The sequence below is a fragment of the Sinocyclocheilus grahami genome, unplaced genomic scaffold (assembly GCF_001515645.1).
Source record: "Sinocyclocheilus grahami isolate Dianchi unplaced genomic scaffold, SAMN03320097.WGS_v1.1 scaffold876.1, whole genome shotgun sequence".
NCBI lineage: Eukaryota > Metazoa > Chordata > Actinopteri > Cypriniformes > Cyprinidae > Sinocyclocheilus > Sinocyclocheilus grahami.
In genome coordinates, this window is record NW_015506055.1 from 587,533 (window position 1) to 606,937 (window position 19,405).

General features: G+C 37.4%; 1 protein-coding gene across 1 annotated transcript in view; it reads left to right on the top strand.

Annotated features, from left to right (window-relative positions):
- Positions 1-19,405, top strand: part of LOC107563482 (FH1/FH2 domain-containing protein 1-like) — a 55,538-nt gene that overhangs the window by 33,094 nt on the left and 3,039 nt on the right. The window contains exons 10-27 of the mRNA XM_016248370.1: positions 1,024-1,213; positions 1,375-1,546; positions 3,689-3,793; positions 4,833-4,925; positions 5,590-5,613; positions 6,807-6,814; positions 7,158-7,250; positions 8,700-9,592; positions 10,031-10,186; positions 10,393-10,575; positions 11,331-11,450; positions 12,364-12,525; positions 12,835-13,025; positions 13,201-13,393; positions 14,273-14,441; positions 14,816-14,878; positions 14,994-15,071; positions 18,527-18,700. Of these exons, the coding sequence (XP_016103856.1) occupies positions 1,024-1,213; positions 1,375-1,546; positions 3,689-3,793; positions 4,833-4,925; positions 5,590-5,613; positions 6,807-6,814; positions 7,158-7,250; positions 8,700-9,592; positions 10,031-10,186; positions 10,393-10,575; positions 11,331-11,450; positions 12,364-12,525; positions 12,835-13,025; positions 13,201-13,393; positions 14,273-14,441; positions 14,816-14,878; positions 14,994-15,071; positions 18,527-18,700 (3,067 nt within the window). The remainder of the gene's footprint in view (positions 1-1,023; positions 1,214-1,374; positions 1,547-3,688; positions 3,794-4,832; positions 4,926-5,589; positions 5,614-6,806; positions 6,815-7,157; positions 7,251-8,699; positions 9,593-10,030; positions 10,187-10,392; positions 10,576-11,330; positions 11,451-12,363; positions 12,526-12,834; positions 13,026-13,200; positions 13,394-14,272; positions 14,442-14,815; positions 14,879-14,993; positions 15,072-18,526; positions 18,701-19,405) is intronic.

Here is a 19,405-nt window from a genome sequence, read left to right on the forward strand (position 1 = left end):
ATTAAGTCTTTTTTTTTTAATTCAATACATCTATACTTGATACTTGTTATAAATATCCTCAATGTACAGTGTTTGTGTTGTAGGTCTCAGATGAGTGGACTGCTGGAAGAGGATGGGGTGGGGTTTTTCTTGTTTTTAGTTTTTTTTAAATGTGTGGGTTTTCATTTCAAATAAAAATAAACTTATATTGACCCCACACTGGCTATTCTACTTGTTGCTCTTTACGTATCTATAGTTCTACATTGTGATTTCCTATCCTGTTTGAGCACTGGTTATCCAGCACTGGTTATCCAGATTTGGTGATCCTGAAAAGTTCCTATCCGGATCAGATTGATCCAATCCGATGTTGCTTTAAAAAACTGGCTCCAAAAGTAAGCTGGATTACGTGATCACGGATCGCAAAAAAAGGATTACTAAATCTGGATCAATTTTATCCGGATTAAACCTTTTGAAAAACCGGGCCCAGGAGTAAATTACATTTTTAATCACATTAGAAAATGGTCCTTTTAAATTTTATTAATATTACAGTAATTGTAGTAATTGTCTTTACGGTCCCACTTTATGCAGTATTAACTAAGTGGCCTTAACTACTAATGTACTTACATTTAAATTAATAATTTGATGCAGTGCACATATTGTGTACGTACATGTTTTTACCTTGTACTTATATTTTTAAAAAAAATACCTACAGGTAATTACATCTGTAATTAACCTAGCCATACCACCAAACCTGTCCCTAACCTTACCTGTATCCCACCACAACATCAGCAAAAGTGTTTTGCAGTAGAATATGAACACAATAAGTACATTGTACTTATTTTTTTGATGCAGGTACATAGTAGTTAAGGCCACCTAATATAAAGTGGGACCGTCTTTACCATTTGTGTGATCAAATAAGAGCAGCTTTGGTGAGCATAAGTGTCTTCTTTCAAAGTCTTAGTTAAAAATTCTGACTCCAACCTTTTAAATGGTAGTATAACTCTAAAAATACTGAATGATTTCGGTGTTTTGTATATTATGTAGAATGCCCTCAAGAATGAAGATGGTGAGATCGATGAAGGGGCACCAAATGTCCGTAAAGACCGAAGGAAACTGACACCCAGCGAGCAGGAGGGGAGGAGGAGCCGACGGTCATCTTCTCACAATCTTACAGATAGTTCCTTTCGACCAGCTTCCCCAACTGTATCAGTCTCGTCTAACAGCCCTACCCCAGGTATCTTCAATGCAGTCTCTCTCCGTCCCTGTTCTTGTACCTTGTGCTGTCCTCTGAAGGGCCTGTCTCACACATCCAGCATCTGCACATTGTCATTTCAGACATAATGTTAAAAGACTATAGCATTCATTCACACTTCACTTGCACCTTTTGTGTTTCAGAGGTGATGCAAACAGCCTCCCCTCAGCTGTCAGATTCCTCTTATTCTCCTGTTCCTGGCAGTCCTGTGTTGACCAGTCCCTCCTTTATGACCCCTGGCTCTCCCACTCCTCCTGTCACTCCGGCGACTAATGGAGCAGAGTCTACAGCTACAGCTGAGCAGGAACACAACTTGTGAGTATTAACAGTGCAAATATGTTTTGTATTACTAAGCTTTTCAATAATCTAACAGCAAGGATGCATTGAAGGACTTTCATACAGCAATGTGATGTTTCTCCACTGTGTGGCAGCGTAAACTAAGCAGACCTTTCAGTCGTGACACTGTAGGAAAGAAAAGGTTTAATAAAGGATGATTTGTAGCCTTCACAGATGTGAATCCATTCTGAGATAGATTATTCAAGTAAGGAAAATTTGTGTCTCAAATTTTGTTCATCTCATGGATTCAATTCATGTTTGGATTGTATGGATTATTAAGGCAACAGCTTTTCTGTTTTGTGTAATGCACAATAATTAATTTTAAAACATATCCACGGCAGTCCCTTTCATTTTTCCCCCCAGTTTTAGATTTAGCAAATTTAGTACTTCAACTTAGTTGACAAAGCAACATTTCTATTTATTAATTTATTGATTTATTGAACATGACACAGACACCAGTATGGATAAATTTTTTTGTTTGTTTTTATTTATATAAAATTAATGAAAATGACACCCACACCAGTATGGATTTTATTATTATTTATTTTAAATTCATTAATTAATTATATTTATTTAGTTAGTTAGTTAGTTGGCTGGTTAGTTAGGCGTTTTTTTTTTTTTTTTTGCCTGACCAAACATTCCTTCCAGATTTGTGTTTGTTGTTTGACTCTATGTATTTTTGTCCTGTGTGGATGAGGGTATGATAAAGACACAATCCTGCACTCTGATGCTGTCTTCTTTATGTAGACACACAGCATTTATTCACACACTGTTGTTGTCATCAGTGCTGTCTTTTAATGAAATGTTTGTCACGTTTGAAATACTATGATTAGCACCTTCCTACTTTACCTACTGTGTCCAGCCTAACTGTGAATCTGCTATATGTTGCACGGTCATTATCAGAGTCTTTACACATGCCAGTGATTGATACATGCAACATTAGTGGTAAAAGTGATGAGTATTAATTTTCCTGTCTGTGTAGGTGAAGTCCTTAGACAGGTGACCTATTACTTTGATTCATGTAGTTAATGCTTATTTTATTTACTATGCTCTGGGTGTCTTATGTAATTACCATGTGGCACCCAAGATGCACCACAAAATGATCTACCATTCTCATTTTTCATAAACCATTTCTAAAAACTTAATTGTGCATAGAAAATATAGGCTACTATTTTGTTATATTGATAATGCAGATCTGCATCACACGTGAGTAAACAGCGTTACGTTCTAGTTACATGTATGCATATAAGCTTGTGAATTTCATTTTACATTTTCAGATTGTCAGGTTTTTCTGGTTTTTGTAGATGGGTATGTGAGAAGTTTTGGTTGGCTGCTTCTCCCAGTTTGCCCAAATCACAATGTGCTATTTCAAATGTTGCCTTTGGCCAAAGTGAAATGTCTTATTGAGTCAACAGTCCTTGCACATATATGTGGAAAGTGAATGTTTTATTTGGGAAGCTTTCCTCTCTGCGTAGAGCTACAGGAATGTTTTCTAGGGTTGGCCAGGATGTGTTTGGTCTTAAAGGTCCAGAACTGGGCACAATTGTGATCAGCCTATCAGCTCTCTTGATCTGAGCTTGTGTTTTCCTCTAAATATTTTGCTATTTTTATGTGACATCACAAAGGATCATGACCAGTCATAAGCACAGGCATTAAATCCAATAATACTGCAGTTTATACTTTATTTTTTACAAGATATGATCACTTTAACTGCATATACCTAGTTTTATGCATATGCATACATAGTAGTACATAATTAAATGGCATAATTTATATATAGAATACATAAAGTTAGCATTATTTCTAAAACATCCATGTCGCATAAATGATCTTTAAGGAGAAGTATTTGTAATATTTGGCTAACACTGGTAACCATTCACTTTAGTGTATCCTTAATTATAACAATTTCTGTTCATATGCTGTTTTCCTCCTCTTCTAATTCAGTGCTGCATAATTTCTCAGTGGCTCTGGGTGGTTGGGACTGTTTCTCTGATTCTTGCTGATGTTTTGGTCTTGTCAACATATTAACCCTCTGTTTGTCCATGTAACCACCACCACTGTTCCTCCTCTTTCTCTCTACTTCCGTTTCTTCCCTCCCACAATTCCTTTGTCATTCACTAGGGGGCGCTCTTTTATGAGTCACTACATAGCTCACATGGGGATTTCTAGACGGAGGTTAAAAAAGGAGAGGTCTATAACAGAGGGAACCTCCAGCATCTCCAGCAGGTCTGTATCACATTTAAATCACTTTCTGCTTTTGAGGACTAATTGTTTGGTATTTGTTGAACTTGTCCTGGCTACTGATCTGATGCCAGTTTAGAGCTCATATTATATTCAAAGTAATCTGGATTTTGGTTTGAAGTTGTAGATCAGCAAGCCAGAGTAACTTCAACAATAAATTCATCTCATTTCAAACTTTCCTGAACTAACAATAATTACAACATATAACTCTCATGCACATGTAATAGTTTTTTTTCCAGTGTCTTTTTTAATATCTGACATTTGACAAGGTGCATCACAAATATACAGTGGGGCAGAAAAGTATTTAGTCAGCCACCAATTGTGCAAGTTCTCCCACTTAAAAAGATGAGAGAGGCCTGTAATTTTCATCATAGGTATACCTCAACTATGAGAGACAAAATGAGAAAAAAAATCCAGAAATTCCATCAGAGAATGCCGAAAATGTATCAACAGTAATAATAATAAGTGTGTATTGGACACCATTTCTGAAGGATCATGTGATGCTGAAGACTGGATTAATGGTAAAAATTCAGTTTTACCATCACGGGAATAATTTACATTTTAAAATGTATTAAAATAGAAAACGGTTATATTGTTCAAATGCACAATGTTACTGTATTTCTGATCAAATAAATGCAGCCTTGTTGGTAAGAGACTTGCTGACCCCCAAACCTTTTAACGGTAGTTTATGTCGAAATTAACCAAGATTAATAAATGCTGTGAAGTTATTCGTTGTTAGTTCATTTTATCGAAAACATTAACATATGTTAACCTTATTTTAAATTGTTTTTCTCAAAGGAGCTGTATTAACATTGTACCTGTAAGGAAAGCAGAATATGAAAATTAGATGAAACAAAGCAATGTGCCTTCAAATGTTGTGTATTTTGGAGTGGATGGAGAGAGACGCACATTTACTGACATGCACATTCTTTTTGTGTTTGTGTATGTGTGGACCTGATTTACATCAAACTGCCCATAGTGTGCTATAGCCTTTAGCATGCACTAACTAACTGTCTCTCCACAGAGAGTCTTTCACAGCAACAGACTCTCCTCAGGAGGTCCCTTCCCAGACGGGAGCAGAGCAGCCCAGCCAGACGGAGGGAAAGCGAGTCTTCAAGTAAGTAAGCAACTGATCCTGTGATACTGAAAAGGCGAGGTGTAGCAATAAGAGAAGGCAGGGCATGGGAATATTTTGGGAAGAACTTGAAGGTCTTGAAGGAGCAAAACAAGGATGAGTTGAATGGTGTGAGCTGTTTTGAACAGTGTGATCAGTGATAATTTATATGGGAATCTACTGTTAACTGTGCAGTTATAGGAAAATAGGTAAGTCTTCCATTTTTGAGGTGTCAAAAAATACTGAATTTACTAAATGTTAAAGTGTTTAGTTAATTGTTCTCAACTTATAACCTTAAAACTATCTGGAATTGCTACACTGAGGAGTATTCCTCTTATCTTCCCTCTAATGCCTAGGATCAGGTGTTTCTTACTTTTATCTTTCTACTTCTACTCAAATATTCTTTGCTTGTATTTTTTGTAACAGATTTGCTTTCTTTAATATGTTCTTTGACTGGTCTATTTTTCTTTCTGTTTTTGCCAATTACCTAATTTACCCATCTTGTTTTCTCTCTGTCTCCTTTTGTGTGTATTCTCTCTCTTTCTCCCCTGCACCTTTCACGCCTCTCTTCTCTTCTCTCATAATATTTGGCACATCTCCTAATCTCTTCCTCCACTGCTGTGGCACCCAACATTCCTGTGCTTTGCTTTTCTCTCTCCTTTTACAGACAGCAGCAGGCAGACAGTGTTTGGTGAGTAGCTGCAGTGTGGCCAAAGAATGTGGCTTTTGGAGGTGCTAGCACTTTAAATCATTCTGATGCTTAGTCATTTTAGGGAGACAAAGTCATAGAGGGAGAATTGGAGGAAATAACTACTGGCTGGAAATTTGAGAATAAATTGAATCGATCCATTATATCTGCCAAAGACTAATCCACAAAAAAAAATTTCCAACAAAATTAAGAAGTTTTAGTAGATATATTTAATGTATGTTTAACTTTTTAAACTATCATTTTTTCTTTTATAGTTTGCTATGCTACTTGGATATTTATGATATCATATATATTTAGCAACGTTCAGAAGTGAGATAATTACTTTTATTGTCATGAATGGACAATAATTCTTTCCTCTGTGGCCTCTTCCCCCTCATTGTCATTCTTTATTCTTTAAAGTTCTTCTTTCATCTCAAGTTGCTACTCAAAGATGCCTTTATCTTCTGCCTTTTTATGGGCTGCAATCATATCCCCATCCATGGAAAAAAAATTGCTATTGTTGAAATTGCCACAAAAAAGAAAATTTACAAAGCAGTTTTTTCAAAGCTTAAAAGCCAAAGTAATACCAGATGTGGTGTAATGTGAACAGGTTTTTCTAAAGGTATTTTCTATACATTTAATGAGCCTTGTGTAGTGTAGTGAACAGGAGTGATATGGGCAACGTGTGTAAATTGAAATGTTTTTCTTCAGGCTTGTATGCGTGTCATCCGGTTTATGTCAAGCATAGATAGGAAGTTGCCTAACTTGATTAATGTTGTAAGGTTGGGATGAACTTTTTTTTGTTCTTCTGGAATCATGGGTCCTACAGGGACTTAATTTGCTAATTAAGTGTGAGGTGATTGATTGTTATGGAAGCAGAAATGGGGGTTAAGAGGAATAAAGGTAAAATAAAATCTAAATATTACATGAAAATAATATTTTAATTAAAAATGACAAAAGCACATAACTAGAACTTAATGTTTTAAAATTAAAACAGAAAATATAAAAATAAATGCTAATTCAAAATAAATAATGAATGCCATAGTATATAAATAATATTAAAACTAATATTAAATTATTTTGAACTTCCTTTGGCGACTCTGTGATCCTTGTTAACAAACACATTTTCTCAAATCAAAACTGAGTAGATGTGTGAAGTAGAAATGGTTAATTTCGACACAAACTACCGTTAAAAGGTTTGGGGGTCAGCAAGTCTCTTACCAACAAGGCTGCATTTATTTGATCAGAAATACAGTAACATTGTGCATTTGAACAATATAACCGTTTTCTATTTTAATACATTTTTAAAATGTAAATTATTCCCGTGATGGTAAAACTGAATTTTTACCATTAATCCAGTCTTCAGCATCACATGATCCTTCAGAAATGGTGTCCAATACACACTTATTATTATTACAGTTATGTGAACTTTTATATGGAATTATGTAAAGTTTTTGTATGGTTTACAAAAACTGCTAGATGTTTCTATGTGAATTTTTCTCTTTTTTTTCAGTGTTTTCCAATGTGTGTATGTGTGTGTCTTGCAGGATCTATTAGTGGTCAGGAATCTGAAGAGGTAAACTTGACCAGGCACACCCTGGAGCAGCCAGAGGACACAACAACAGCCCACAATGAAGCAGGCAAGAAATTCCATTCCTACCACAACCCTCTGTCTCTGTCATTCTCTATGTCATTCATACTGCTGCTCTGTCTGCCTAAGACATGAGCAAACAGTGTCTTCCACATGCCTAATTCAAAGCTAACCCAGCCTTCACTCTTAAACAAGAGTTCAGTTGTATTTCTGTTGTTCAGTTGTATTCATTGGCTTTTTGAGACATTTCGTTTAAAATTAATTTAAGAAGCAACTTGTTTCTTTAACTAAGCATCTGTTGACAAGTAGGTTTCGTAACCTGGTTTCTGCCCATTGAAAATCTCTTGACACTGAGCAGTAGTCAAGCACTTCTGTGTGAGGGCTTCTTTGAGAAGTCAAGAGCTTTATTTCAAGCAGAAATCTTCAAAGTGGAAATATGTGAGAGTGATTCCTACTCTTCCTCTAGTGGCCGTGCTCCAAATGACACAGCCGCTAACAGGCCTTTCTTCCAGGGAATGTAAATTAGCTGAAGTAGAGGGCAGAGATGTAAACTGTTTAGATTTGGAGATGGGGATCTCTGTTTTGGCATGTAGAGGTTTTAGGCAGTTAGCACTACAATGCCTTTAGAGCCCAGATGAGTTACTGCTATTAGTCTGCACTGGGTTACTGAAACTAGAGGATGGTAGCCTGTGGGAACAACATGATCTGTGCTTGCACTGGGCATTTTGAAGGTAGGATGTCTCTTTTAGCCTGCTGCTATTATGCTGAAAAAATATTTCTGCTTGATTACAATGCAAATGGCAACACTGCTATGTTGCATACTGTACTTTATAGGAATTCACAATATACAAATTCTGACCAATATCAATAAGCAGATTTATTTTCATGTTTCATTTCAAATGTCATTTTAAAATTCTGGACAATTTTTTTTTATAGAATTTTCAATCAATTGAATATAAAACACAAAAAAACTTAAATCAGTCATTGTAAATTGCTACAAATGAATTTAGGCATCATAACATTTATAACACACAGTACAGTAGTACAGTATGAAAATGGATATTAATTTTGAGATTTACTGAAGATTACATTTAACTGTGGTCTTAAGTTGTTTTTCATACACAATTTTTTATTCAGTATAATCTATATACACTTTTTCAGTATATAATTTTTTGTTTGTTTTTAATACTTGTGTATTTTGGACATGCAACAATGTTTATTATAGAACAACCATAATACGCATTTTCTTTTTCTTGTCCATGGACTGCAGATGAAATTTAACTCTGTAGATAATTCTAGGGCAGTTATGTCCATTGTCTGTTAATTAAAATACTAAATAAATAAAAATATTCCGTATCAACCGTTACTGATAAATAATGATACAAAAAAATACTACTCTATACTGTATGGTACTGATATATTGTGTATCCCTAATATTTTTCCTTCAGCACTGAATGGTTTTAATTTTTTAATTTTTTTTATTTTTTTGTTCCTCTAGAGGGGGGTTTGCAGCGTCAGGGCAGTGCAGCGGAACAGCACAGCACCCTCTCTAATGACAGGAAGTTCATGTTGGATATGCTCTACTCCAAAAACAACACCACCTCTGGAGGCCTAAAAAGTCCTGGTCTGGAAAGTGGACCACTTGAGGACCATGGGATCACCAGTATGGCCGGACGGCTCTCCAGACTGCAGTCTTGCACTTCTCAGCCCACAGAGGACACATCCAGGTGGGCGGACCTGGAGATCCCTGAAGGTACTGCTCAGGCTGCTCGCACCAGGCTAGCAGAGGAACAGAGCAAGAAGCTGCGTCCACAGTACAGTATTGAAGCGGAGACTCATTCACAGAGTTTAGAGAAGACCATGATGACGCCATTATCCAGGGGTAGTCAGGATGCCTGGGAGAAGCTGCAGCCCAGCTCCAGACCTCTGCGGATTAAAGATCTTGACTTCTCCGATCTGATGGAGGAGGAGGATATCGATGTACTGGATATAGACACTTTTGACACTGGTTTGCCTTATGGATTACCGCCGCCCCCTCCTCCAGTGCCAGGACTGGGCTCAGCCCCCCCACCGCCGCCACCCCCTCCTCCTCCTGGACCTGCTGGTCTGGCTCCACCCCCTCCTCCTCCACCTCCTCCTGGAGGTTTGAGTGTGCCTCCTCCACCTCCAGGACTCCTCCTTCCGTCCCCGTCTCAAGGGAATGATCCGGCTATTCTAAAGAAACGGAAAACGGTCAAGCTGTTCTGGAAGGAGCTTAAGCAGCCCGACAGCCCCAGGAAGTGCAAGTTTGGGCGGGGCACAGTTTGGGCTTCACTTGATAAGGTTGCAGTCGATACAGCTAAGCTGGAGCACCTGTTTGAGTCCAAGGGAAAGGATCTTCCAGTAGCAAAGGTGCAATGGGCAAACTTTTTTTTCCCTCCTTGATCAGTATTTATTTAAATTCTTTAATAATAATAATAATAATAACAATAATAATAATAGGAAGAAAAATTATAATTATTTTTAGTTTTAATCATTTATTTTTACAAATTCATCCTTGCACATTTGTTTGCATTTACAGTGAATGTATACAATCTTATGCATCTTATACCTACAAGTAACAAATAGCATACGTATGCCAGACAACTCAAACTGGCAAGCTTGTTTAAGAATAAAATATTCAGGGTTACACAACAATAAAAATTTACTAAAGTTATTTTTCTATCAAAAGATGATAGGTCACCTCACTGGGGGAATGCTGCTATTGAATATATGGATGAATAAATGTTAAAGCAACAACTTTTTTTATGGCCAGCGCATGCTAAAAATGGTTCTATAATTCTCCTACAGAAAAGTGCTGAGATCAAGAAAGCAGCCATTTTAGTGCTTGATCCAAAGAGGAGCAATGCCATCAACATCGGCATGACTGTTTTGCCTGCTATACATGTCATTAAAAGTGCCATCCTCACCTTTGATGAGTTTTCCATCAGTAAAGAGGGCATTGAGGTAATGTAGCACTAGCGTCCACCATCAGGGGTCAGTAGAAGCTTGTTTAATTTGTTTAAACATTCCCACATTTCTGTATTGAGCATAAATATCAGTATTTTTTTCTTTTTATAATTAATTATTATAAAATTAAGAAAGATTTGAAATGATTATTTTGTACATTACAAATCTGAAGTAAAATATCCTCTGCTTCTATCCAACTGTAGAAAATCCTGACCATGATTCCAACTGATGAAGAGAAACAGAAGATTCAGGAGGCGCAGCTGGCCAACCCTGATGTACCGCTGGGCACAGCAGAGCAGTTTCTGCTCACTCTCTCATCCATCAGTGGCCTCACGGCCAGATTACAGCTCTGGGCCTTTAAACTGAACTATGAGACCCTGGAGAAAGTCAGTGCCCTACGACAATTAATCCTCTTTTTATACTAAGTTTATACTTAGAATGAAAACCTGTTTACTCCAGTAGCATGATCATAATAAAAGGATTAATCGGCTAAAGCGTTACAACTATGTTAGTTCTAGTCTGTTGTATTAAACCATGCAGAGGTGACCATTTAAAAGTAATACAAATAATTTATTCCTGTGATGACAAAGCTGAATTGTCAGCAGGTTTTACTTACTATTTTCTGTAAACTATTTATTTAAGGATTCTTTGATGAATAGAAAGAATAGCCTGACCCCAAACTTTCAGTAGTGTATTTGTAAGCATTAGATTATTGTTGTTATTATTTTATATATATATATATATATATATATATATATATATAAATCTGTGAAGTCTGCTGAAAATCTGTGAAAGCTGTATTTGAAGCAATTGTAAAAATGCTCATAAATGCACCTAATGCTGCATTGCTTGGCACCCTTAAAATTATACAGTTAATGGATTTATATCAATTGGTCGAAGCATTGTTTACACCTATTATAATAAATGTAATTGTCTATAGAACATTAGTGTATTTTATCATAATATATATTGCTAGTGTACTACAGTATAATGTCGAGATTCTATTTATCTATTTTTACATTGGAAAAAAAAAAACGTATTCACAGCCTCAGTGTTTCAGTATTGCATTGTAGTGACAAACATTCGTTCTTAATTTCTCTCTTTCTGTCATTCTTCTATCCCTCACACATGAATGTTGCAGGAGATTGCAGAGCCTCTTTTTGACCTGAAACTGGGTATGGAACAACTCGCCAAGAACAAAACCTTCAAGCGTATCCTAGCAACACTACTGGCCATTGGCAACTTCCTCAATAGCTCCAATGTAAGTGCTCCATCTCCTCCACAGTGAGTCCTAGGAGCAGAAATACCTTTAAAGCACCTGTATTAAGGGCAAGTGCTGCAGTCTGGAGCTTGATGGACACATGTGATTAGTCAGAGCAGCTCTGTTCTGATGCCTTAATCTTTTGCTTTTGCCTTGTGGAAGATAAGATATGATCAAGACGCTGCATGGCATGTTTTCTGTGCTGAATAATGTCACAACCTCTTGAACTCTTCAAACTCGTATACACACAAGTAGTGAAGACACTCTGTACTACGATGTGTAGAACACTTTCGTTTTGAACCATGGCAGACAGATCAAACTGGTTTTTGATTTTAAAGGGATAGTTCACCAAAAAATTTTAATTACCCCATGATTTACTCACCCTCAAGCCATCCTAGGTGTATATGACTTTTCTCTTTCAGATGAATACAATCAGAGTTATATAAAAAAAATGTCCCGGCTCATTCAAGCTTTATAATGGCAGTGAATAGTGGTCGAGATTTTGAAGGCCAAAAAAAGTGCGTCCATCCATCATAAAAAGTGTAATAAAGGCCTTCTGAAGCGATTCTATGCATTTGTTATACGGAATAGTTGACCCCAAAAATGAACCTTTTCTCATCAATTCAGGCTCTCTTAAGCTTTACTTAGAATAAAAAGAACATTTCACATATTCAGAAATATCATTCGTTTTAATGAGGTCTTTATAGCTTGCTGTCTGTTGCAATGCCATCTTAAAAACTTGACAGTTAGCGGTTAATAACTGTTCAGCACATGATGTCCTTTAATTTGTGCCACTCGATTTAATGAGTAGCCATGTTAATATTTTTTCCCACCAGTTGCCAACAAAGCTAATGTAGTATTTCATTGAACATCACATAATGACTTTAATTGGCAGTTCTTGGCTCTCTGGCAGGCTAAGGGCTTTGAGCTCAGTTATCTGGAGAAGGTTACTGAGGTGAAGGACACAGTACACAGGCAGTCTCTGCTTCATCATACCTGCAATTTTGTGGTGGAAAACTACCCAGATACGACAGACCTTTACTCTGAGATCCCTGCTAACACACGCTCTGCTAAAGTAGGTGACTCAGACGCTTTATATGCATTTTTCATTTCTTTGTTCTGTTTGTCTTACCTTTTAGATGTAATAATGTTCAATTATTTATTAATTGGTGCTGGGATTTTCATTTCATTGCTCTCTTCTAGGCTTTTATAGTAGCCGTTTTTTTTTCTATAGCACATCTTGTAAAGGTCGCCATTGTAATTAATGAATAAACTGCTGTGTTCATTGGTTTATTTTTTGTTCTGTTTCTCCTTTTAAAGGTAACTATGCTAATAACACAGTTTACCTTCATAATTTATCACTACCTCCTTTCTTTTCCCACAGGTGGATTTTGAGCAGCTGTCTGAAAACCTGATTCAGTTGGAGAGAAAATGCAAAGCATCTTGGGACAACCTTAAAGTAGTGGCCAAACATGAAACTAAACCTAACTTGAAAAACAAAATGACAGAATTTCTGAAAGACTGTACTGAAAGGATCATCATCCTGAAAGTAGTGCATAGGCGCATTATTAATAGGTAATAAAAAAACACACTGCAATACATTTTATACTTCAACATGTTAAATTAAAAGATACCAACTTCATTTGGATGCTTCCCGTAAGTTGATGAGCTTCAATGATTGTGCCTAATTTTTTAAATTAGGATTAACTGGAGCATACAATATATTACTTGTACTTCCTTCACTTTGCAGGTTTCATTCCTTCTTGCTGTACTTGGGTCAGCCCTCATACTCGGTGCGGGACACTAAAGTAACTCAGTTCTGTAAGATCATCAGTGAGTTTGCCCTCGAGTACCGCACCACACGAGAGAGAGTCCTCACCCAAAAACGCAAACGTGCCGTCCACCGCGAGCGCACCAAGACCCGGGGCAAACTGATCACTGAGGTGTGGAATGGAAGCTCTTGAGGAAAATCACCAACTGAAAACATACTTTGACTACACTAAGATGTCCTCTGATTTTAGTCCACTAACCTAATTCCACCACATATAATGTTTAAGTCTTTTTGATATAATTTTTAAAACCATTTTAATGATTATTGCTCATGTACTTCCAGTTTACGGTTATGGTCTTGAGTTTACACATACCTTGTAGAATCTTAAAAATGTTAAAAAGCTTAACAAAATAATAGGAATAATAATAGCTGAATATTTATTTAAATTACCCTGTTCAAAAGTTTACATATGCTTGATTCTTAATGCTATGATTTTTTTATTAAAATTTTTTCCCCTGGATGAGCCACAGCTTTTATGTTTGGGATAGTCCTGGGCAGTTCAACTGATCTTCAGAAAAATCCTCCAGGAGTGAAATTTTTTTTCAATACAAGGATTAGGTTAAAGTGTCCTTATTTTGTGTGGCTTCTGAAGGGCAGTACTGAATAGAAAAAAAATAGCTCTTTAAACAAAATAAGAGACAATTTCACAACTTCATAATTTCAGTGCCATCAAGATCATTGCTAGACATAGTCCACCTCTGAACACTCCACAGTATAAAGCATTTAGCCGGCCCCCTCAGCACAGGGCCTGGGACAATTTTCTCAGTTGTCCTCCCCCTGACGACAGCCCTGATTGACATTATGCCACAAATGTTGTCAATAGTGCTTAACTGGTATTGAACTCAGATCATTCATTTGAGGGAATGAACCAATTCATGGTCCTCTCCACAACCCCACTGTATCACCCTCAATCGTCAATTAGTAGATTGAGAAAAAAACTTTACCAATAACTAATTATACTTTCTGATTCTTTTTTTCTTTCTTCTCATAGACAGAGAAGTTTTCTGGAGCAGTTCCACAGCTGTCTCTGGAGGACAACCCATCCCCGGTTTCTTCAACAGTAGAATCAGAGCCAGCCCAAGAGGAGCATGAGAACATGAAAAACCTGCTCATTGCCAACAACGACAACAGCAAGCTGCGCAGGAGCCGTGCTGTACGAAGTAAGATACCACAACACACAGCAAATCCAGGTTATATAAGAGTTAGCAGTTTAGACCAGTGTTAGTCCTCCTGCTTGGACCCAACCTTCCTGTGGAATTTAGTTACACCCCTCCTCTAGCACACCTGGTTTAGAAACATTCATTAGGTGATCCAGATTTGTTTAATTACAGTCAAAGAAGTAACATCTGCAGGAAGGTAGATCTCCAAGCCAAACTGAGAACTACTGTTTCAATCACAAAAAGTTTAGTTACCCAGCCCAGATGTAGCTTTTTTTTATTCTGCTACAATATCTGTTAAGACCGTTTGGATGATGATGATTATTATTTTAAGTTTTGTTTATTATTTTGTTTGTCAATTTGGGGATCTTTTATAGAGATTCTTACCACTGGTGGGGACACTTCTCCAATTTCACCAACTCTTCATTTGAGTGATGAAGGTAGAGCATTTGAAGCATGGACGTGTGCAAAGATAAAGCAATTGTGCAGCTTTTAATATATTATAAAACTGTATAATTAATGAGAGCATTAAGGTTGGGTCATTTGATCTCACAGAGGGGCCTTATGACTCTGACAGCACTCCTACTTCACCAGTAGAGAGCCAATCAGCACAGGATGATGATGATGATGAAGGTAGAGTTACTACACAAGCTGCATGGAGTAGGGTTGGGTATCGTGGGTTTTTTTCCCCGTTTTTTTTTCTCGATACCGGTGCCAAATTGATACTTTTAAAACGGTTCCGGTGCCTGAACCGATACTTATTAAAAAATTGTATTAAAAAAAATTCCCCCAAAAATTATGATTTGGCCATTCGCACTGTAAACACATGATGTCTGTTTCATTCATACTGGACACCAGAGGGCGCCCTCGCACAGAAAATCCACATATCCAGTCATAGAAGTAGCGAAACTCAGGAAATCCCTTATGGACAAAGGCATGGCTATTATTGCTGTAATTTGCAGTTAACTGAGTAAACAGAACGTATAAACGTTTTGAATGATAAAACAAAGACAATAAACACTCGACTGTGACACTAGTTTATCTGTTTTATTCAAGCCATCTGGTATTTTCATAATAATGAAGTATATTTATAATCCATCGCTAATCTTTAACTGTTGGGAATAAAAAAAATCGTTGGCAAAGGCTATTATACTAACTCCATCCACCAACGTGTGATTGGGCTAGTCAACATTACAAAAGTAAAACGCGTGTCATCCACCTTTTGACGCGATCGACTCGGGTTCGAATCTGCCTTTTGGCAAACTTTTTTTCTTCCTTTTCAAATTTCAAATCACATCAGAAAAGCTTTTATTTTTTAATAAAAATTAAGGAAATAATCAAGAAGTATCGGGTAGGGTTGGTAGGTGTTGGCAGGGCTTTTGTCCCAATAAGGTGGCATCCATTTAATAATTTGAATTAAAATTAAAATTAACACTCAATTTATTATTGCATACTGTTTTATAATGTATTACAATGCTGCTCGCACAGAAAATCCACATATCCAGTCATAGAAGTAGCTAAACTCAGGAAATCCCTTATGGACAAAGGCATGGCTATTATTGCTGTAATTTGCAGTTAACTGAGTAAACAGAACGTATAAACGTTTTGAATGATAAAACAAAGACAATAAACACTCGACTGTGACACTAGTTTATCTGTTTTATTCAAGCCATCTGGTATTTTCATAATAATGAAGTATATTTATAATCCATCGCTAATCGATGCATTTTGCGCGCCTTGTGTCCCCTTCAAATACTGCTCTTGAGAAATTTTATGTTTATTGTCCCCTCCTACTGTTATACGAAATTTACGCCCCTGTAGGTACCGGTGCCATATTGGTACCGGGTTTCGGTACCCAACCCTAGCATGGAGTGGGTTTGCTCAACTAACAGAATTATTGTGAACTAAATGGTAAATAAATGATTTTTGAGGGGTAACTGACAAGACAGACATGGAAAAACCTGGATGAATAAGCCATTGATTCAGACTTGGCACCCAACTTTGTATTTGCTTGAATATCTGTGAACCTTTTACAAATGACTGATTTTCATTAGTTTACCAAGATGTAATACCAAACTCATTCATTTGAACACTTCCTTTGAAAGATCTTGGACTGGTTTCTAAAGTAATTACGTGCAGTAATGATTGATCGCTACCTGCTGCCATCAGAGCAAGTGTAATTACTGCATTCACTAGCTCCTCAGATGCTCTCATTTCCCGAGTTGTGCTTATGTGAAAACAACATGGACATTCGCGTTACTACAAAGATTTGTTGGATTTGTATTATTAGAGATTTCCGACTTGAGTTCAAGTGCATTTTCTCAGTCGGGAAGTTATTTTTCACGGTGATGATGCTTCTTGCGTCCGTTTCGGAGAACCAGAGGACAAATATTTCAATCGATAGCTCAGGCATGGCACGGCACCGAAATCATCTGCGTTCTGAACTTCTGATTCGGTTCTACATACCGTTTAGGTACCCATAGGCGGAAATCCTGGGGGGGTCGGGGGAGGACCCCCCCATCTGAGGGTTGTCCCCCCTAAAAATATGATTAAAAACCACGCTGTGCATTGTAAATAACAATGTTTTATACTTTAATCAATTGTAAGTAGTAAAACAACACAATCGGGGCAAAAATGCGTTTTAAGTTTAGAAATATTTAGAGTCTCCCCCTCCCTTGCCTCACTTTGGGTCCAAATGCCTGCTTGAGGGAAATGGTTGCCAGCTTTTGATAACAAAACCCGCCCAATTGCTACTCAAAACTAACCGCGTTTCGAGGGGTCCCCCGGTAAAAATCGCGTTCTGGGGCCTAAAATACACGTTATTGGGGTCACTTCAACCCGCGGACATGAAAAACAACCCGCAGCAACAGTGATAAAGTAGCCCAATTCCAGGGGGAAACCGCGGACTTGGCAACACTGTGACTGACACGAGCGCTGTCACGGCGTGACCACAACAGCTCGGAGTTGTGTAATTTGGCACGGTCTCCCTGCTGCACTAATAGTAGTAAGCCATTCCTCTGTGTATAAATCATAGGCGCGGGAATTGGGGGTGCTGCAGCATCCCCCCCACCCCCGTTTTTTTTCTGTGGGCAACTGTTTAACTGTTGGGAATAAAAAAAATCGTTGGCAAAGGCTATTATATTAACTCCATCCACCAACGTGTGATTGGGCTAGTCAACATTACAAAAGTAAAACGCGTGTCATCCACCTTTTGACGTGATCGACTCGGGTTCGAATCTGCCTTTTGGCAAACTTTTTTTCTTCCTTTTCAAATTTCAAATCACATCAGAAAAGCTTTTATTTTTTAATAAAAATGAAGGAAATAATCAAGAAGTATCGGGTAGGGTTGGTAGGTGTTGGCAGGGCTTTTGTCCCAATAAGGTGGCATCCATTTAATAATTTGAATTAAAATTAAAATTAACACTCAATTTATTATTGCATACTGTTTTATAATGTATTACAATGCTGAGGTGCAGATAATTGCCACTATTGGCAATAAGTAATTAGCAGAATATCCTGCTATTTTAATATAGTATAAATAGCTATTTGCACTTAGTGTAAAGCATATCACAAAACAAATACTGATATTTTCACTTAGTGTAAATAGCATCTATCGCTAAGAAAATATGCTACCACACCCCCCACCACGCGCGCCTTGTGTCCCCTTCAAATACTGCTCTTGAGAAATTTTATGTTTATTGTCCCCTCCTACTGTTATACGAAATTTACGCCCCTGTAGGTACCGGTGCCATATTGGTACCGGGTTTCGGTACCCAACCCTAGCATGGAGTGGGTTTGCTCAACTAACAGAATTATTGTGAACTAAATGGTAAATAAATGATTTTTGAGGGGTAACTGACAAGACAGACATGGAAAAACCTGGATGAATAAGCCATTGATTCAGACTTGGCACCCAACTTTGTATTTGCTTGAATATCTGTGAACCTTTTACAAATGACTGATTTTCATTAGTTTACCAAGATGTAATACCAACCTCATTCATTTGAACACTTCCTTTGAAAGATCTTGGACTGGTTTCTAAAGTAATTACGTGCAGTAATGATTGATCTAATGTAATTTCTACACAGGTTTTGGCAGGGTTAACACAAACATGTCTGTAGCCAAAGAGGACAGCCCCAGCTCACAGGACGATGCCACAGATGAGATAATGGATCGTCTGGTTAAATCTGTCACCCAGAATCCCACAGAGAGGGCATCTAGTCCAAAAACACGGAAACGCTCGCGGCTTAACAGAAAGTCATGTGAGTACATTTTGACCGTCAACGCTTTTTTTTTTTTGACCATTGAACTTCATAACCAGTTCTGAAGGTTGTTTTAGCCCTAAACCTGGAGGATGAGATTAAGGATTTAGTCACTGTTTGCATTCAACACTATCTGTGTCCAAAACAAAATGTAATCTGGCTTCAACCATTGCTTAGCTTTCAGAAGCCCCTAAATCTCCCTGTCAGATCCATATCATGCCACCTCTTTACTTCTGCTTGTGCCAGATTGAACTGCCAGACATCTCAGAAATCGAACACCACAAAGAGTCTTTTGTAGGGCATTCTTGTAACTGTACTTTTAAAAATGGAAACTGAACGCACACAAACCTCCAAACCTGAAAAATATTCTATGCAGCTGAGACCTCTTAGGTTTATTTGTAACATGCTGAAGCTGTCTATGGTATATGTCTTAAGGCGCAGTCACATTTACCATTGTTTGCAAATCCAGTCATTTCTATCGGAATATGAATTCATGTTATCGGGAATTTAACACAGGGGAAAGACGTTGCATGTAGACTTTGCAACTGCTCAAGTTGGTAATTTTTGACTGCAAAACTTGGCCAAATATTTTTTCTAATTTGTCTACAACTTTACATTTTTTTTGCATTTACATTTTTGGGCTAGTCAACATTACAAAAGTAAAACGCGTGTCATCCACCTTTTGACGTGATCGACTCGGGTTCG